Source organism: Lipophrys pholis (genome assembly GCF_963383615.2).
Source record: "Lipophrys pholis genome assembly, chromosome: 5".
Lineage (NCBI taxonomy): Eukaryota > Metazoa > Chordata > Actinopteri > Blenniiformes > Blenniidae > Lipophrys > Lipophrys pholis.
The window spans coordinates 25,807,413-25,826,346 of record NC_137628.1 but is presented as its reverse complement, the minus strand read 5'-3'; the positions used below and the strand labels follow the sequence as shown (position 1 = coordinate 25,826,346).

The window sequence follows — 18,934 nt, the reverse complement described above, 5'->3', positions numbered from 1 at the left end:
GTCCTCAGGATGTCTCATGTATAGTCAAAACCTCTGGCCCAGTTCATCCTGATAATCCAGGGTCTCAACTTTCGTGATTCAACAGTAAAAAGTCCAGCTTGCTGTCGGTCCATCTTGTCTCGTCTCTCCTTTTCTTCTGAGCTTCCTCTGCGAAGTTTTTTTCTCATTAAGAATTTCTACCATCACAATAAATCAGAATATTATTTCAAAGTGATGCCTTTCCACAACGTTGCTTGAGAGTAAAATATCTTCTCCTGCGCAGGTTTCAAGTGTGACAGAAAGACGGATCTACTTGCACGGCTTGCAATCTAAGAACTGACTTTGGGGTGATCATGTTGTATGGACTGGAATAGTGTCTTTCACATAGCTTGATGGCCTAAGATTAGTCTGAGAGCTCAAGTAACCTCCACAAGGCCCGAGATATGTCCGAAACAAACGGCCTCTCTCTGTTGCTTCTTTAGTTATTCCACACCATGTGGACTGATGGGAAGTCTGTTTTGTTCTTTCTTAGAAAATTCTGACATAATTCATCTTATTCATTCCTTTGATAAATATTTTGCAAATCTTCCAAGATTTCTTTGTGACATATCATGTCGTGACTTGTATATGTACTATTTGGAACCACTAGATATCGCTGAATATCAGGATGCTACTACAGGAGGAGAAAATAAGATAAATGAATTAAAAACAAAAACTCTATGAGCAGCGTTTGACTGCACAAGCTAAATGTGTACCATAGAAAAAGCTGCACAGCAGACCTTCCACTAAAAATTTAAAAAGCAATGATGGAGGAGGGAAATAAAAAGACTGGCCGGAACTGCAGGGACAAATTCGCAGATGAGTTCTTGAACTCAAACAGCAGCTGCTGGCTGAAGCTGAATGAGAGTGCTGTCAAATCTAAGCAAAGTAAAATACCGGTAATTGCCCAGGTGTGATTTATACTCTGGAAAATATGGTAACTTGAGAATTTCCAATTGCTGGATTAGAAGCAGAAGTAAAGCAAAACTTCCTTTTTGGTGCTCTACTGGTGAGAAAGCTGAAAACACCCCCCCCCCCTCCCAAAAACAACATAATTTTGTCCGACTATAATCCTTTTCTACTTAGTCAAAACTTCAACGATAAATTTTCTTCCCTCTGGACAACTCCGCTGTTTGGCCCAACATGCTCAATTGGTTGAGCAGCTGCCCATAAGGCACCAACTTGGTTTGATTGTGATAAACATACTGTCAAAACTATGGCCATTGGTTGGCTACCAGCACTGAATGGCGTCCAGCGGCTGACTGTCGGACTGGGGTGTCGGGGCCCTCTGTGTTCTGATAGATGCTCAGGCACAGTAATCCTCCTCATACAATGGTGGATGTGAGAATAGAAGAGAGGGTAAGCCCTCTCGGTCTTTTGTTACCGTGTGTCCGGACATTTAAATGCACAGAGGGAAAGTTGTCCTTTGCCTCGTGCTCAGTCTGTAGGTTCATACATATTCAGAGCTGATTGTCGCCCCATTTTTGCTGCAGCATAATTTTTTCTTATTAAATCAGCATAAATGGCATACAGAACTTTTCTCAGCTTTTCCCTGGTGCTGCTGTACTTTCTTTCTTTTGCTGCTCTAAAACTCGGTAGTAGTTTGTTTCTTTTATCAAACATGTATATTTTTCAGGTTATTATGCTGTTGCAGCTTCACCTAAATTGTCTTAAAAGGCCCGTCCTTCTAAGTGAATCCTTGCTCCTGTACATGTGTCACACATGCTGGCGATGAACAACTGTGTGATCGTCTCCTGAAATATCGTCAGCCTCTTTGCTGACATTGACAAAATATTTGGCATTCCTCAACACCTTTGGTTCTTGGGAGAGTCGCAGAAGGTTGGCAAACAGCAATCCCTCGATTCAACAGTCATGGTGACTTCTTGTTCAGGCAGGAATGCGGCAAACTGCCATTTTGTCAGTTTTCATGTGTCCAACTGGTCTGGGTTCAGTGATGATGCAGGGAGGAGCAGAGCCCGGTCTGAGAATGCCCACAACCAGGAAGTCCCGTCCCCCCCCCGGACACATGTGCTGCATTGGACGACTCCTGGCGCACATTCCACCGCTGAGGGGTCATGGGAGCGGATTCCACTGTGCCTATCCGGGGGAGGGAGAGGCTGAGCTGGGTCCATGCTCTTTTCAGGCCTCAACAGCAGCTGCTCTGCCTGGCTTGGGCACAACAGTGACCTCACGCCCCAGAGATATTTTAAAGGGTGCCAGTCAGCAGGGGGACGGATCCTGAGTAGGTAGGGGCTCGGCAAGTGCAGTTTCAGTACATCTGCACAATGGTTGGGAGGTCCAAGGAAGGCACTGCACTTGTTTGAGAAACGCTACCCTCAGGGACATGATCCATTAGACCATTTCAATTTATTCTTTTTTGGTTTAGATTTATTTTGTTTTGCAATGCTGCGGCATTGTCCTATTCCCCGTTTCTCGTCGTCAGGTGCCCGTAAAAAGATGCCAAATGTTGCCTGTGGAAAAGAGAAGACTTTGCACAGCCCCCCGGAGAGCCAGGCGCCCAATCTGGCCGGTTCTAAAGACGTTGCAGCCGAACCCTTGCCTCCTCAAAAAGTACTCAAGATATTTAGCATCAACATCATCGCTCAGGGTTTACCATTCTGTCGCAGACGGGTGAGTAAAGTACGTTTTCAGGCCAGACGGGTTGTACTTAGTTCATTAGCACATCACAAATGTCACAGGTCGCTGAACAGTTCTCGCCTTGTTTCTTGGCGTCACGAGTCTGATTACCCAAACTACCTGCTGGCACTCATTAAGTTCTTTTTTCTCTTTTGTCTTCACTATAAACATTCAAACTTTAATCTGTATCAAACTGCTTTGGGTGGATTTTCCAATGCCTCTCACAGTACAGCACAGACACAAACATATAACCTTAAAAAGACTGTAACCAATGTGCCTATTTTTAGAGGTTTAAATGATCAAACTTTATGTAGTGCTTTTTACCCAAGTGGTCAAAATTGTCCCCCCCCCCCCCAAAAAAAACTTTATTGTAAGATTGAAATGGTGATAAGAAACGGAAAGAATGATGAAGAAAGTGAGAACTGGGTTAACAATTCCTTTAATAAACAATTGAGCAAGATGAAGTAAACAAAACAAGAGACGCATTAAACATTTAAACAAATGAAACAAAATTTAAAATGCAGGAAATATGAAGCTATGATTTTGTGATGAAGCCAAAAATAAAGGCAAATGTTTAAATTATAGTGAAAGAAAGCAGCAAGACGAAGATACTGTAACATTAAGGTTTGCAAAAGAGAAATCACACACAGGAATATATTTATATAATTTAATGTTTCATTAAAAAGAAAAAAGCCACACTGTGCCGATATATTGCAGAATTTCTTGTTCTAAGTTCTAAGTTTAATTAAAACCTAGAAAAGCAAAAGCTTTTGTCTTTGGTTTGGGTTTTCTTTTACTAATGGAAAGCTTCAGAATTTCATTCCTTTTACCATTAACATATGTTTCCATGGGTATTATGTATTTTGAGTTGAGAAAAAATGTTTAAACTCGCAGTTTTTATTTTGTTTACTCAAAGCAACCCCGACACTGCGACATTAAACAAATTAAGATGCCTGATAGCAGCTCCGACAGTGAAGGTACCTGCATCTAAAGTCTCTTTTGACATTCCCCCCTGAATTAATGCAGCATAATGTGCAACGTGACATACTGCTAATGAAATGTGGCTCCCGTGTCACGTAAGCTGCTTCTCAAATGAATCCATGCAGCGATTTTAAAAACAGAAGCTCACTTCTCGTCCTTGACTTTATACGCTCACATTATGAGATTAAATCCATTTCTATTAGTCATAGTTTTCCTTCCTAAGAATTTCAATTTTTCCAGTGTCTCATTTGCAGAATTGAACTTCAAAAAATATTATATATATATATATATAAACACACACACACACACACACACACACACACACACACACACACACACACACACACACACACACACACACACACACACACACACACACACACACACACACACACACACACACACACACACACACACACACACACACACACACACACACACACACACACACACACACACAAAAAACTTCAAGCAGTTGTTTATATGTTGAATGAAAAGAAATCCAATTTTTCTTGTGCTGTAGATTTTGTCAAAAGTCCTCCTGACTAGAATTCAGGAGCTTCATTCATCTTTTTTTTTTTTTTATTCTGTGCATGCATCAGCTTTTTCTTTGAAACAACGGTGTGTACCAGACGTGTTATGATCTGAGGCTCGGTGAACGTCCGAGACACAGTTATGCTTCAACTGCCGTTTCCTTTTAAAGTCTCCAGCTTGTCTACACTGTATTTGTGTGCTCGTCTGGTCGTCCACAGATCTTAATAAGGAGTGTAGACAGAAATATTTAATAAAATCCCGACAATTTGATTCAAACGTTAAAACCAGGGGAAGGAGACGACGTTTACCTCCCAAGTATAGTGATGCTGACGGTGTTTTCTTAATGTCACAAAGATTTTCAGGCGGCGTGGTAATGAGAATAACGGTTTACAAACGTCGGGCAAAAGCTTAAATAGAAATAAGGATAGATGTGACAATCACCGGTGAGCGTCGGCTCGCCTCTTTAGGCCCTCTCGGCTTTCTCACAGAATGGGGCACGCGGTTATGCTGATGGGCTTATTTGAGGCAAAAATGTTGTGGTAATTTAGTTTTTTATTACTGCTGCTGATGTACAAAGCATGCAAGACATAAATCAAAAGGGTAATGTGAGGTAGATGCTGCAGGTTTTGTTTAGTTTACCCAGCTCAAAACGGCATTGTACAGCAATAAGTGTTTTAATCTCTTGTCTACATTTTATCCAACATCACTGTGATGACAAAGACTCACACCGGTTACACAGCAAGATGTAATATATCATTCCTAGAAAAATAAAATAAATTTTTTTATATATATAGCTGCTTTGGTATACAGTCTTTGGTATTTACATAGTGAGTTTTTGGGATACTGTTTATATTTGGTAATAAAAACACATGAATCAAACTAAAATCTAAAGCTCAATGGTTTGAGTAAGGAAAAAAAAAAATCAGCATTACTATCTATTGTCTGGCTGTTCTCATTGTGTGCGACTATGATATAAAGGATCTTGAGCTTTCCTGTTGCTTATCGACAGTTTTTGCTGGGCGGACTAACTGGAGGCTCTCACCAGGCTGGTTCGTGGGGTTTCTGGCCCCACTGCTCTGTGCAGAGCCGGAGCCACGTGGGCCTGCGCTGCACATTTGGCAGCTGTCAATGAATGGCATAGCTGGGATTTCTCAGGGTCTCTGTGGTATAGTACAACTTAAGTCTCCAGAAAACACGTCTTCAAAAGGAGCGGGTTAAGCAAATAAAAAAAGCTTTTTATGCCTCAGCTTTCTACTTTAGGGATTTACTGCCTGCTTTATCAGCCCCTGTTATTTTCAAGTTTTGTTTCGTCCCCCCCAAATGCTAATTAACTCGTCCAATTGGACGAGGATGCTCCTCTAACGGGCCGCTCCTTCTATCTTTATGCCTTGCGAAACCCACGCTTTCTTTAAACATTCTCATATTGTACCGATAAAAATAGTTTGGGCCCGAGTTTCCAATTAAAATGTGACCAGGAGAATTGGTGCTGCGTTTCCGGGAGCCAGAATAGACATCCAGCTGCTGCAGGAGATGGAGATCAAGCTATAGAGCATTCACAGCAGGACATTTTCGTTTGTGGTATTGCTTTTCTTGCCCACCACACCCTAAGCACTGCAGGCCTGTTGAGTAAGGCAATCCTGACTTGCCCATAGCAGCTATGTCCGCATCAACAGCTATCAGCAAGATGCATTTGCTGTTTGAGCAGGTGCTGTATGTGTGTGTGTGTAGCTTTCTATAGCGAGTTGGCTTCAGCCTCAGGGTTTCCTTTACCTTGTCCATAGACACATTCACTCCAGCCATAAAACTGTAAATGTGTTTTGTTCGCTTTGTTGGTTTTTTGTGGGGGGGGGGTCTTTACTTTAATCTGATGTGGTTGTTTTGTAGTTATGTTGGTACTTGGGTTCAGATGCTCCCGTCATATTACAAATAATGAAACTAAGGACATATCCTGAAATACTTCGGTTTTTCAAAATTTACATTTTCCATCTAGTTTTCTTTTGCTCATCTACGATCACAATGAAAACAGACTAATTGTTTAAAATCAAAATGCTGTCGACCAGTAGATATTTAGCAAATGATTTGGAAAACCACATTTAAAAACGTTCATTCACGCCTGTCTATTTTTGAGAGCGTATGCCTGGATACACAGAGGACATCCGTATTCGCTTTGGGGTTGGAAATGTGTGCCGCTGGCCGATACGTGACGACCGGGGTGACATGATACCACATCGGATCCTGCTGTTTATCAGATGGTCTGACCTCTAGAGGCTCAAGTGTTATTTGTCTATGCTTCACCTATGACGGAGGTGTTTTCCATGACCGAAATGTAGATTGTTACTTGACTTTAGTTTCTCATGTTTAGTTTGATTTTTTTAACTTTACCTTTGCAACACCGCTGCTCAGAATTCGGTTGCTGTTCGTATTTTGATAAGGCCGTGCTCTCGGAGTACAGAGCTGACGACGTCCTCAAACTGTTTTCGCTGCTGTGCCATGGTTACAGTAATGGTGCATAAGTTGTGTAATATTCACAGTTTTTACAGGATTATTTAATGGGGTTTGATAGTGGTTTGATATTATGATGACAAACTGTCGCGGCAGACTCACACAAAATTAGCGTCGTATTCCCATGCACACACAAACTTCATTTAAAGTAACCTAAATTACTGTCCTCCGTGTAGAAAATATTGGCTGTAATTCAATTTGAAATTTGAACGTCTACATGATAAGCCGCTCCTTGGCGTTTTGGAGTTGCAGTCAGTGCATCACCTCAGATAAGCCGACCGCCCTGGAGGAGCAGCTGCCTTTACTAATGTCGGTCTCTGTAGATAAGGCGTGTAAAGAAACGAAAGCTCCCTCGACGGCATCACGCAGCTTCACAAACACCATCAATCAGGCCCAGTAACCATTTTTCTTCTGTTTGCAGATAGCCACAAACGGAATATTGTGTTTGACAGGATAAGAAACTAATTAATCTTTTGAAGTTCTTATTCTTTTTTCTTTCTTTTTTTTTTTTTTTTACACTCTTGCATTACTGATGCAATGCACTGTAACGCACCAGAGTGAAGCTGGCGTGAAGTTGAAGAGATCCCTCTCTGCGTTTGGTGTTGAAGTGCTCAGTAAAAGCAGTCAAGGTTTCTAACTTTCAAAGATGTTCTCTGTATATTAGGAGTTTCCCATTTTTCTTTTTTATCATTTGTTTTGCAGCACTTTCCTTTTAAACTCGTGGAAGGTACACAAATCTCGGCGCACGTATGCGTAAAGATATGTTGTTCTCTTGAAATGAAATAAAATACAGGCAATAATACTTAGGATTTAATTTTGCAGACGTAGTTGCTATTTGTGGGACTTAACGATAAACTTCTCACACTGTCGTCTTTGAAAAACTATTTGAGATTTTTGTTTGTCATTTCTCACATTTCACATAGCAACTGAATGTAGCCAATAAATCACTAACACTCGAACTTGCCATGCACAGTCATTCGATCACGGTACCTTCAGGTATCATGACTCTGGTTGGGCGACGGACGACGGTCGGGACTGTACCACAGGGCCCTGCAGGAGGGTGGATTCCGTTGCCCTTGGGCCCCAAATAACACAGAGGGAAAGCATCTGCCATTGGCTATTCTGAGAAGCAGTCCCATTCCAGGGAGCATACAGATCCAGTCGGCTAGCTACTCAACACCCGGATCAGCCAAACACTTTTGTTTACCCCTCGATTTATAAGCAAATGCACAACTATGCAAAATAAACGGCGAGTGTGGTTCCCCCGGAAAAGTGACTCTCTTGTGAACACTGCCTAAGTGTTCGTCTTTAATTTTACACACCCCACGCAGCAGCTCTCACAAGTTTTCTGTTTACAGTAATCGTCAGTGTCAAGTTGTCATTAATGGCGGGCTTCACATGGTCCGGGAACTTCAGCCCGGTTTAACCCCCGAGTTCAAGGGGGCGATGCATTGTGTGATAAAGTTGTGGTGCCTTCCATACACAGAGCATACTGGTCAAGCGATGATGTGCACCCAGCTGAAGGAGCAGGCATTTTCCACACCGTTAGACAGCAGCTCTGGAAACACCAACAGCCTTGTTTAAAGTGTCTGAAATGCAAAACGCTGCCGGTTTAACTCCAGCAACGTAAAACACTTGTCTTCACACAAACAAAGAAACCCTACATCTCTACTTTAATAATTCATCCCCGTCGTGCCTGCGTGAAACACATGTTCCTTCCTTGATGCAGCGTCACTGGATGCTCAATAGGCTGCATGCTGAATAAACCACTTGAGTTACCGACTCTGAAGTTGACCTCTGTTTGGTTCCATTGTGGACGTGTGGTTGTAAAACCTGTTTCTCCTTAACTCTTGCAAAGAAGAGTTGTAACGCACCCGTGTGGGTGCTAATTTGCATATATTGCAGTTTGTATTTAGTCATTCTATCTGTTCAGCTGACCGCTAAGTTGCTACCATGTCTGTCAAAGTTCAAGTAAAAATTTCTCAATCTTTAATTGTTTTGGTGGTTTCAGTGTTGCAGGTAAAAAAGGGTCCTCAATAAAATAAGTTAATGGGTCTTTGAAAGCTCGACATAAAATGTGATTATCTGCAACTCTGTCAGTATTGGGACAATGTGATCTATATTGTTGTAATTCTCGTATAATTTGTAATATAGATTAATAGATACAAAAATATTCAAGTGTTTTTCAACTGTGTGCCAACAAAGCAAAAGTGTGTCGATTTGTCCACCAACAGAACGACATCCACACTCGTTTTTGCTGTTAAATACTTTGATTTATTTTCACTTTCTCGATTAACTTTGAAGTTGGAACTTTCAGGGAGTAGTTGATGAACAGGAAATTGACTGTTTGTGATGAATCCTTCTGAGATTTTTCTGTCTTCTCTTTCATAAATATGAATTTAGCGAATTTCCTAAACCCTTTATTAATAATAAAGTGAAAATGATTTGGTTGTGTTCGGGACAAAATGAGGGATTTTATGTTGCAGCCACACATCTACTCAAGTCATCAAAAAATTGTATTTATAAAAATGTGCTTGTCTTTTAAAAAGGAAAAAATATTTAAAAAAATACATTTGGGTTCATCTGTAAAGCTGTATGATTTGAATTACACAAAATGTTCTGCTGCTAGTTTTGTTGCTTGGTCTCTCTAATGTGCTGCCAACTATCCGATCTTAACGTGAAAATGGCAAATCCTTGAATAATGTCGTAATCTTCAATGCAGAAGGCACGATTTTATTCCTTTGATGATTTGCTCTTGCAGTGATTCAAGCTCTTTCATAGCACCTTCATAGTAACCTGCCATGACTTCTTCATGTATGGTTGTGTGGCCTCCCGTTCTGATCAACTCATTTGAAGATTGTAACCATAGAGACGATATTTGTTTGTCCCCACCGGCGTTGACGCCGATGCTCCTAACAAGTAGTCTCTGTCAGATTCGGCTGCGATTTGACTCCCTAAGCCAAAGCCGTCCGGTACCTTTCCTGCTGTCCGCGTATCAACGTTTCTCATCGCTGACCTTCAGCCAGACGCGCAAGTGTCGCGGTGTCCGGCTCGTCATAATCTGGCCATCAGTGAAGACGGCCTCCGGGCGGAAAGCTGAGTGTAACTGATGCCACTGACTGTCTGCATAGCTTGTCTAATCTGTGTATGAACCCTGCTGTCTGTGTCGGTGTGTGGTCCCCCTGCTTCTTTATCCTCTGTTGTGCTGCCGCAGCGCCGTGTGGGCTTTCTCTACAGTGCCTGACAGCCCATGTTCCCTTTTTAGTAAGCGCTTGTAGAAGTTCTTGATTATTAGTGATTACCGAAGTACAGAGGTTAGATTGCTTTTGTGTTGTCATTGATTCAGTCGAACGGTGAAAACACTCGGCTCATATCTCAATATAGAGAGATATCGGCAACAACACAGGAAAAATCCAGTGTTGCTTTGATAACAGTTCGCTCTGTAGAAAACACCCTCAAAGCCCTTCACGTCGACTATTTGTAAAGACCAAAAACCTTGAGCTTTCGGGCCCCTTTAGTATTCCCCTGCTGTTGATGGAGGATCAAGTGCCTCTTTATTAGTTAAACGGCACAAATTCAGGGGTTGTGTAGGTGAGTGCATGCGTGTGCATACCTTAGCAGGCGCCACTGAGGTCTGTTGTTGGGGTTAAGAAGAAACGTGAATACTTGCTCAGCAACAAGACAGGAGGATTACACCCTCTGTAGAATACAAGGCCTTTCACAGGGCAAAACTTACACAACTTTTTTTTTTTTTTAATAGAGAGAGTGAGGACAGGAGGAGAGGAAATCAGATTCTGAGAATTGAAACGCATCTCATCAAAAATATTTTCTGCTTTGTTTCTCTGAATCCACACTGAATTTTCCTGTGGAAATCAGTTTTCCTTAGTTTTTCCAAAATTTTATTTGGCAATAATCTGTGTTATTCCCATAAAATGAATCTTAAGAAGCTGTAGAAAGTCATCAGGAGCAGAATTGATGTTTGACTGCTACATGCTACTGTAAATCCCATTTATTTTATTTACATCTTTCATAACTGTAAATATACCACTTAACCAATTGTTGAAAAAAATATATTTTATCCATTTAATCAGACATGAGTATGTTCCTTTTAGTTCTACTTCACAAAAAAAAAAAAAAAAATAGAGTCAAACAGTCATGTAGCGACTGGGAAACAAATGGCTGTGATCATAGATGCACGGTGGCAAAGCGATGATATTTAATTGAAGTGACCCGATTCATCATCTTGCGTTGATTAGCAGGGCCTGAGAGACGACGAATGGCCGTCAGGTTGAGGCCGTGACACCCGTATTTATAATCTGCTTGTTTTCATACGTGACCTTGGCTGTGACGTAATGGACCTCCGTGTCCGGCGAGTGAGACTGCAGTCGCGTCAGAAATAGCAATCCGGTAAAAACCACGGCGGACCTCGTTGCTACAGGTACCTGTGAGAATATGGAATATGATCCTGGGAAGGTTTAGTTCCAGGAGTGCATCAATGAGTTTGAAGGCTTATCACATATCTGAACACTGCAGGGCATATATGTAATACAGCGAGAAAAGCTTCTCTCTCTCTCTCTCCCTCTCTCCCTCTCTCCCTCTCTCCCTCTCTCTCTCGCTCTCTCGCTCTCTCTCTCTCTCTCTCTCCGTATCGTGGCGGCGATCGTTTCATCCTGGGCTGCAGAGTTTCTGAGGTAAACAGAGGCATTAGCACTGTTGATGCCTCAAAGTAACCCAACAGGGATGGGTACTTTTCCAAAATTGGCTGCACAGCATTGCCCCCTGTAGGATTGTGTGAAGGAAGTGCATTCAAATGCAAAATACACTTTCTCACTTCTTCTTTTCACTCGGACATTCATCTGTAGCTTCTTCAGGTCTTTAATCTTCAGTTGAAAATTAAAATATTTATGAATCTGCGTTGTCCATGCAAAGTCGTATCCTCTCTTTTCAAGGTTACACCTCTCCTTTATGTCATTACTCGCACAACAAAGTGGAACTCATGACTCCTTTGCAGTTTGCCCTCCGTGGGCACAGAACAGACGGAGGATGGCTGCATGCCTGGCCGAGTATTGACTCACTCTTCATAAAAACATCACCTCTCGCTCTGCCTATCTTGTTTCGGTTTCATAATTCTCTCGCCGGAGTCTTTTCTCTTCTCCGTTCATTCATTTATTCATTCAGTCACTTATTCCTTTCATCAGTAAAGGTGATTCCTGGTCTTATCTCCGAGCTGCAGGACTGACGCCCTCACTCTTCACACTGGATGGGGCTGCTCATTGCCTCCAAATAAATCGAGCTTTTCAGTTTCAGGACAAATGGCTCGCCATGACAGAGCATTTCTCCCAACACGATGATTGATTTTGAAACTTTTCGAAAAGGTTCCACCGCAACAAATCTATTTAAAGTTTTCAGGGGTGGCAGACAAAAGGAAAGAACACACCGAGCATAGCGTATCTGGGTGAGTGGTTGTGTATTTTTTGTCAGTTTCATCCAGATAAATAACTCTACACAAGTGATTCAAAATACTCCGCATTGTATTACTGGACTAACTTTAGAAGTTTGACTTTAAATGGATAATTTCAAAACAAAACCTATGATTAAGCAACATTAGGCCATCCCCATTGGTATGTCAGTGTGAAATTGGTATAAAACACCTCAAAATTGACAAAGATAAGTGAAATCTATTTCCCAATTTCCTGGTTTAGGAAGTCCATCTACGGTCTGCATTGGGTTTCTCTCACATTTTTGCCTGGGTGTTGGTGAAGAGAGCTCTCACTGCTCCTACCTATGCAAGCCCAGACGTGTTGGGCTGAAGAAACAGTTACATTGACGCAGAGTTGTGAATGTGTCTCATCACCGCCCGAGTGCAGGGGGTCAAGGAGCTCACAGTCACACCTGCTTTCCCAGCATAGGGTTGTGGAGGGAGCTGCGGCTGGCGACCCTCTGGAGAGACCGCCGGTCCATGAAAATCTAACGGAGTTCATACTCGCACGTAAACCTCAAACTTCCATGTTTAGGGAGGTACTTTGAGAAACCTCATACACATTACTTGAGAACGTGTAAACAACATGCAGAAACTGGCATCTTCCTCCTGTGAGGCAGAAAAGCTACTTATTTAATTCATCCGGTTTTCTGGATTCATCTTTTAAGCGTGCGACCTATTAGAAGATATGTTGGCGTTAACATTACATAATGTAATGTTTGCTTCATGATTTCCAAGTGTAATTCATTTGGTATTTTAGCACCTTTCCTTGAAAATGAGCTTTTTGGTAAGTCTGTTTGTTTTTGGCCTTTAATGTCCTGTCACATCTGCCAGACGGTAACTGCTTAAAAAGTGCAAATCCAGGATGTGTTCAGTCCTTGAGTATATGCTGTGCTTTTGTGAGGCAGTGGGAACTGAAGAGATCCTCCAGGGAATAGATGTCTTTTGTCTTTCTAGTACATCTGTAGTTATGTTATTGTGAGCATTAGTGTTTCCACTGCAGGGTACTTCAAAATGGGTCTGTAAAAACTAAGTAAGAAAACATGTGGTTGTGAAAGTGGTTTTTTTTTGGGGGGGGGGGGCAAAAGTAATTCCGGTTTCATTCCAGTGACTAGATGCTTCTGTCTTCTCACAGCATGCAGACCTCTGTGACTTCTGCGTGGGAGTTGTAGTCTTAATGTTCCGCTTTCAGACTCTACTCCACAACAACACTGTTCTTGATTGTTTGAGCGCTGTTTGTTCCTTATAAGCCGAACGGAGCGATTACTTTTACCTTACAGCGGGGGTTTTTTTCTTCTTCTTTTTTGCTGAGACCATGTCTGTTGGCGCCGCGCTACACAATCGGTAGAAAAACCAAGAAACTGAAATCGATTTCTATGAACCAAAGGAGAATTGCTTCATCACCTACACATTACATCAGACTCCCGCTACAAACGCCTTCATTACCGAGCTGTGGATCCCACCTTTCTGTAGTATTTGCAATTCGACCTCACAAAGGCCGAGCTGTCCATACTTCTATCGTAGCAGCAGTTGTGTAGGTTTTTAGTGAGCTGCTGCAATGAGACACATTCACAGTTCACTGTACAGGAAGAATGACTCATTTTCCTCTTTGTCTGTGTGGATTCACCTGTTTGGATCAACTGACTGCATCGGATTCACAGCCTTCTCCTGGCATTTACAGCTCACCTTTTTCTGGTTTCATTTCGGTCCACTGTGGTTCAGGTGGTGGAGGAGGTTGTCTTCCTGTTCAATTCCACTCTCCTATTGCAAATGTATTAAAGAGTCTTTGGCAAATACTTTGCCACTGGGAATCATTTTACATTGCAGCTTTGCAAGGAGAGTAAATGTGAGGGGGAAATGTATGTGTGAACGGTGTGACTGATCCTGTTAAGCTTGTGACACTGCTGAAGTACGATATGGACAAGGGCTATTTTCAACTATAAATGACTTCAGTTTCACCTGCTTGTGCTGCAGCGTAACGTTTAGGTGATTCAGTCAAAGGGACTGCTCATCCCAATTACAACCACAAAACTCTTAGCATTAGCCAGTGATGCTATCACCTTTGATTTCACCTGCTTTGGTTTTGCACCAATTAGTTAAACTAATTTCTACCTCTGCCATGTCAATAATTTGCAAAAAAGCACCTGAAATATAGAGTTGAAGTATTTGCTCCCCAAAACAAGTTGCCCACAGCACTCATCAAAACCGAGAAAGCTTGCTCCTGTATGAGCGCTGGAGAACTAATTCTGTCATCAGTTTTTGTTTTATTATATAACCACTTGAGACTTCCTCTGAGTCTTTTTGTTTTTGTTTTACCCATTAAGAGCCCGTGTTTGTGTGTTGAATTTCAAATTCACACAATCAGTTATTTTTAATGTGATTGTAGCACTTAGTAGTCATTTGAATACAATTATGATGAAGGTCCATTGTGAAAATTTATTAAAGTGTGTTTATTTTCCTGTATTACGAACAACAACCCATCACTAATATATTTCTTTGCTTTTTTTCATTCCTATGTTGTCTCCGGTGGTATGGTCGGCTGTGTGTACAGGTAAGAAATATTTTACTTTCAATAACTTTATTTCTCATGTCTGTTTGTATTCTTCTGATGTCTCCAACTATCTGAGCACGATCCCATGCAGAGGACACTCTGGGTGTGTTACCTGTCAAATGGTGCTTTGTTACCTCTAGGGGGCAGCATTAGCTAAAAGTTAGATGAACAAAACCAGTTGAGAGTTCAGTCTCATCCAGGACCTTCCCCTTTTCAAAATACTCCTGTGAGTCTTCAAGCATTACACTTATACATGTATTAATTCGAATGCTGATCCTAGGAAGATGGTTGTTTTGCGTTTTTTTGGATTATCTCCACGTTGCTGCGGCTTGTATCTGAGATCTTCTGTTTCCTCTGTTGTGGCATTTAAATTGTAAATAAGGCACAACCACCTCATGCTACCTTTATACTCATTGAACAGTTTAGTTTTCTGTCTCTGTTCTCTACATTTTACCGGAATTATGCACAAACCATCCACGTGTCCCTTAGACACGCATTTGTTATCTTTCAAGTGCCAGCCCTCTCCTATTCAATCATTTTCCACATGCAGACACTGCTGGCTAAGAGCTTCAATAAATGCCCAGATTGTTATGATGACTGAGAGTGCAGCACTCAGTACTGCATTAAAGGTCTAGAGAAGCTCTTATGGAGTTGCACATCTCCGCAGATTTAATGTAGTGGTAATTGTTCACAAAAATCCGAGGAAAGCGATTCCCCAACAAGGGTCAGCGCTGAAGGATCAATAGCTTTTGCGAAAGTTGTGGTTTTAGAAACAACTTAAATTTGATGGTAAAATAAAGAACGAAAACCGCAGCAGTCTGTTGAGAAGTGTTGTCTAATTAAAACTTTGACTGTCGTTTAAAAGGGTTTTAGAAATTCCAGGGACTCGTCTGAAAATACACGACATGAATAGTTTTTCACGAGTGCAGTTATTTTTCAAAATGTTGCATTATGGCGTCAGGTAAAAGTCTAATAGCTTGTCGTGTCCACGTCATCCAGTCGCATGGATGTGTTTCACTGGTCAGCTGAAGTCTCACGGTGATTTGTAGTTTTAATTTCCTGCCAGTGGCTTAATATTCTTTGAAGGATATGTTGCCGTATTGTTTCGCTCTGTCACAGCTGCGCTCCACAAGGGAAAGCACTCAGCCGTCAGCCTTTTTTTAGGGGGGGGGGGGGCGCAATGATATGATGTGGCCCAGCCCAGGGATCATTGAAGACCTGGTGCACCCCAACTCTTCCAATCTAGTGTCAGACGCTGCACTTCCTTTTCCCTGTGAGGCTGTGAGTCATCGCAGGCCATCTAGGACACTCGGAGGTAGTCACTGGGTCACCGGTTTCCTCCCCCTCTCTGTGCCCTCTATATAGCATAGTGTAGATTCATTATCATAATTTCTCCATGATAGAATTGGGCCTTTAATGTAATGGAATTGTTATATCATTCTAAATATGTGTGGAATCCTGAAAAGGATGTTGTTTTTGTAAATTGAATTGTTCTGAATTTGATAAGATGCCGTTTATAAGGTTACCTCCCTTTTACACTTATTGACAGGGAAAATATACATCGTCTTTTATTTGGACCAAAAGGGTAATAGCTTTTGTAGCATGTCATCCAACTGTTTGGATAAGGAAGGCCAGGTTTAGGTTTAAAATGAACAGTTCCAACCTTCAATTATATGTTCTTGCCCAAAGCAATGATCTCTGAAACTTAAGTAAATAAACAGTGTGGTTTATTCCACACTTCACATTCTATCCTTTCATCAGTACCCATGCTATCCCCCACCTTTCACTGCGTCCTAAAGCGTCTTCTGACTTTAGCCTCCATATTGATGCCTCCAGTACGCCTAATCTCACATGCCAGGGTCAATCGGAACAACCGGCGCAACAACACATTTACCGATCATTTTTCTACTGCCATAAAAGTGTTGACATTTTTGCGGTTCAGTCAAGTGTCTACGAGCATGAGTAATATGCTACCAGGCAACACATCTGCGTCCAGGCCGAGGTCACACCAGGCTACACAAAAACCATAAACCAGAGACATCTCCGCTGGGAGAAAAAGTAGTTCCCCATCCAGTCGGACAGCGTTTTTCATCTACATATGCATCTCTGCTGCTCAGGTCAGCTTTGGCTTCCCGTTGAATAAAAGCATCGTCCACATTGAGAACAATAGGAGTCTTATTTCAGTTCCCAACATTGATCTTCATATTCACCCAACTGAGTGGATAAGTCAAAGTATACACGCTTTATCACGGAGAGAAGGGAAATTATTTTGCTGCAGGAGGACAACAGTGGAGTACCATCTGGAAACTGTGTGTGTGTGTGTGTGTGTGTGTAAGCAGTGCTTTAATCCCTGAGTGTGCTCCAGTGTTATCACCAACTCGTAGTGCTCAGGCATTAGGCAGGAGGCTGGTTTTAAGTGCCAGATACAGGAAATGTATGTCGCCACTAATTTTTTATAGTCTGTGTTCAATTTGTTTGTCATTTTATGGGACATCAAAGTTATTTAGATTTCTGAGTTTTGAATTCTTGAGTGTGCCGTATATTATACGACACACTCGTAGTTTCACCCATCGGCAACTTAGGATATGTTATACTTTTTTTTTTTACATAAAAATTGCTTTGTTTGTGCACAAATACAGTGCTGTGCAAAGGTTTTAGGTAACTGTAAATAAATGCCACTCATTCACTTTTAATACCAGCAGTACGGCGCCTCATTGGTTCCAGATTTAGTTTACAGGAGATGAAAACATGCAGCATCTTAATATAATTAATGACGACAGATGGATCCGAAACACACTGTATCTACTAGCGAGCTGTGCGTAGTCCACTAAAAATGTTTTAAAAACATTCTCTGCAGGCTCCCTCAAACACTTTCAGAAAGTATGCAAAATAAATGAATCCTCATTTGAAGGCAGAGTGGTCACATCCAACATAGATTTAGTACAGAAATTGACATATTCCACTTGGAATCTTATAGATTGACTCAGTAAAGTGATCAAAATATAATCTTTAGACCCAATTTGTGAAAGCCCTTGAGCAGCCCTCACACTTTCCCAGTTCCAGCGTCTCTGTTTTAACAGATTATCCCCTTTTCTACTCTTACATACTTGTAAACTGAACTATTGTAAGTTTGTGAATAGTCACACAAAATGTGCCCTTCCAATGTTTTTTCTTTACAGATGGTCCAGGTTGGAGGCATGAATTAGGTCATTCATGTCTTGGAAGACGTTTCAGCTTTTACCCAAACAGCTTCATCGGTTTATCACCACAAACTGTTGCAATGCCTTCAGATTTGTGTTCAAACTGAGCTTATGGCAAAAATCAAGTCGGAAGTGTTTGTAACTTTTAAAAAGTTGCTTCATTTCCTTCAAACTTTTACAGGATGCCTTTGAACAAACACTTTACCATTCCTGGGATTTTCAAATTAATGGAAACAAATTATACAAGGTCACGACTTGCGGCTCTCAGCCGGTCCCCCAACACTTTAGCGCTGTTTGTTTTGCATGGCCGGGAATTGAATATTTGCCCCGCCGCAGTTCCCCGCAGAATGTGGATTTTGATTAGCAATTCATGGCCTCCTTAAGGCAGTATAACAAACCAATCAATATCCTCTCCTCTGATGAGAATTTGGGGTGGGGAAGGAGCAAGTTGTTGGGATTAATTTACTAATACAAAATGGAAAATCGATGATGGGTTTCTCACATAAATGAACACACATAGAGGCACACTTGCATGGAGACGGGCAGAGCAGCTGCATCTTCAGTGTGTTAGTGGCCTGTTACATTACCGTGATGGATGAGAATGAAGGAGATTCCATGGCTACATTAGATTTTCTAGATGCGTCTCCCGACTCGGCAGCAGCATCCGCAGCCTTTCATTTAAACTCTGAGCCCTGATGTAATTAGGACAGCCTCATTACTTTGCTTGTTACCCCTCCCACTTGTTTACCAGCAGGCACCAGGAAAAACATTGCCACATTTAGGCAAACGCACAAGTTTAGTCAAATTAAAGCTATTCCTGAATTACATAGAAGTAAACTTCCAGAGGCAGGCATTTCCCCTGCGATTCTGTTTTCCTTGAAATGTTGTCTCTGCATATTTGCTGACTCCTTCCTCTCTAATGGAGTATACTGTAACAAAATGTAATGAAAAATGACTCCCCGTAACGCACAGCAGCTCCGAACATTACCTCTAACAATCTCTGGCCAAACCCTCCGCACTGTGTTGCATTGT

General features: G+C 41.7%; 1 protein-coding gene across 2 annotated transcripts in view; it reads left to right on the top strand.

The window, feature by feature from the left end:
* fbxw7 (F-box and WD repeat domain containing 7) overlaps positions 1 to 18,934 on the top strand; it is a 111,072-nt gene that overhangs the window by 48,792 nt on the left and 43,346 nt on the right. Inside the window, exon 1 of one of the 2 annotated variants that reach the window (XM_080463334.1) lies at positions 2,237 to 2,649. The exons of the other annotated variant lie outside the window; for it this stretch is intronic. Within the exon in view, the coding sequence (XP_080319460.1) occupies positions 2,422 to 2,649 (228 nt within the window). The 5' untranslated portion in view covers positions 2,237 to 2,421. Of the gene's footprint in view, positions 1 to 2,236; positions 2,650 to 18,934 lie in introns of those variants that run through there. 2 annotated transcript variants of the gene reach the window in all.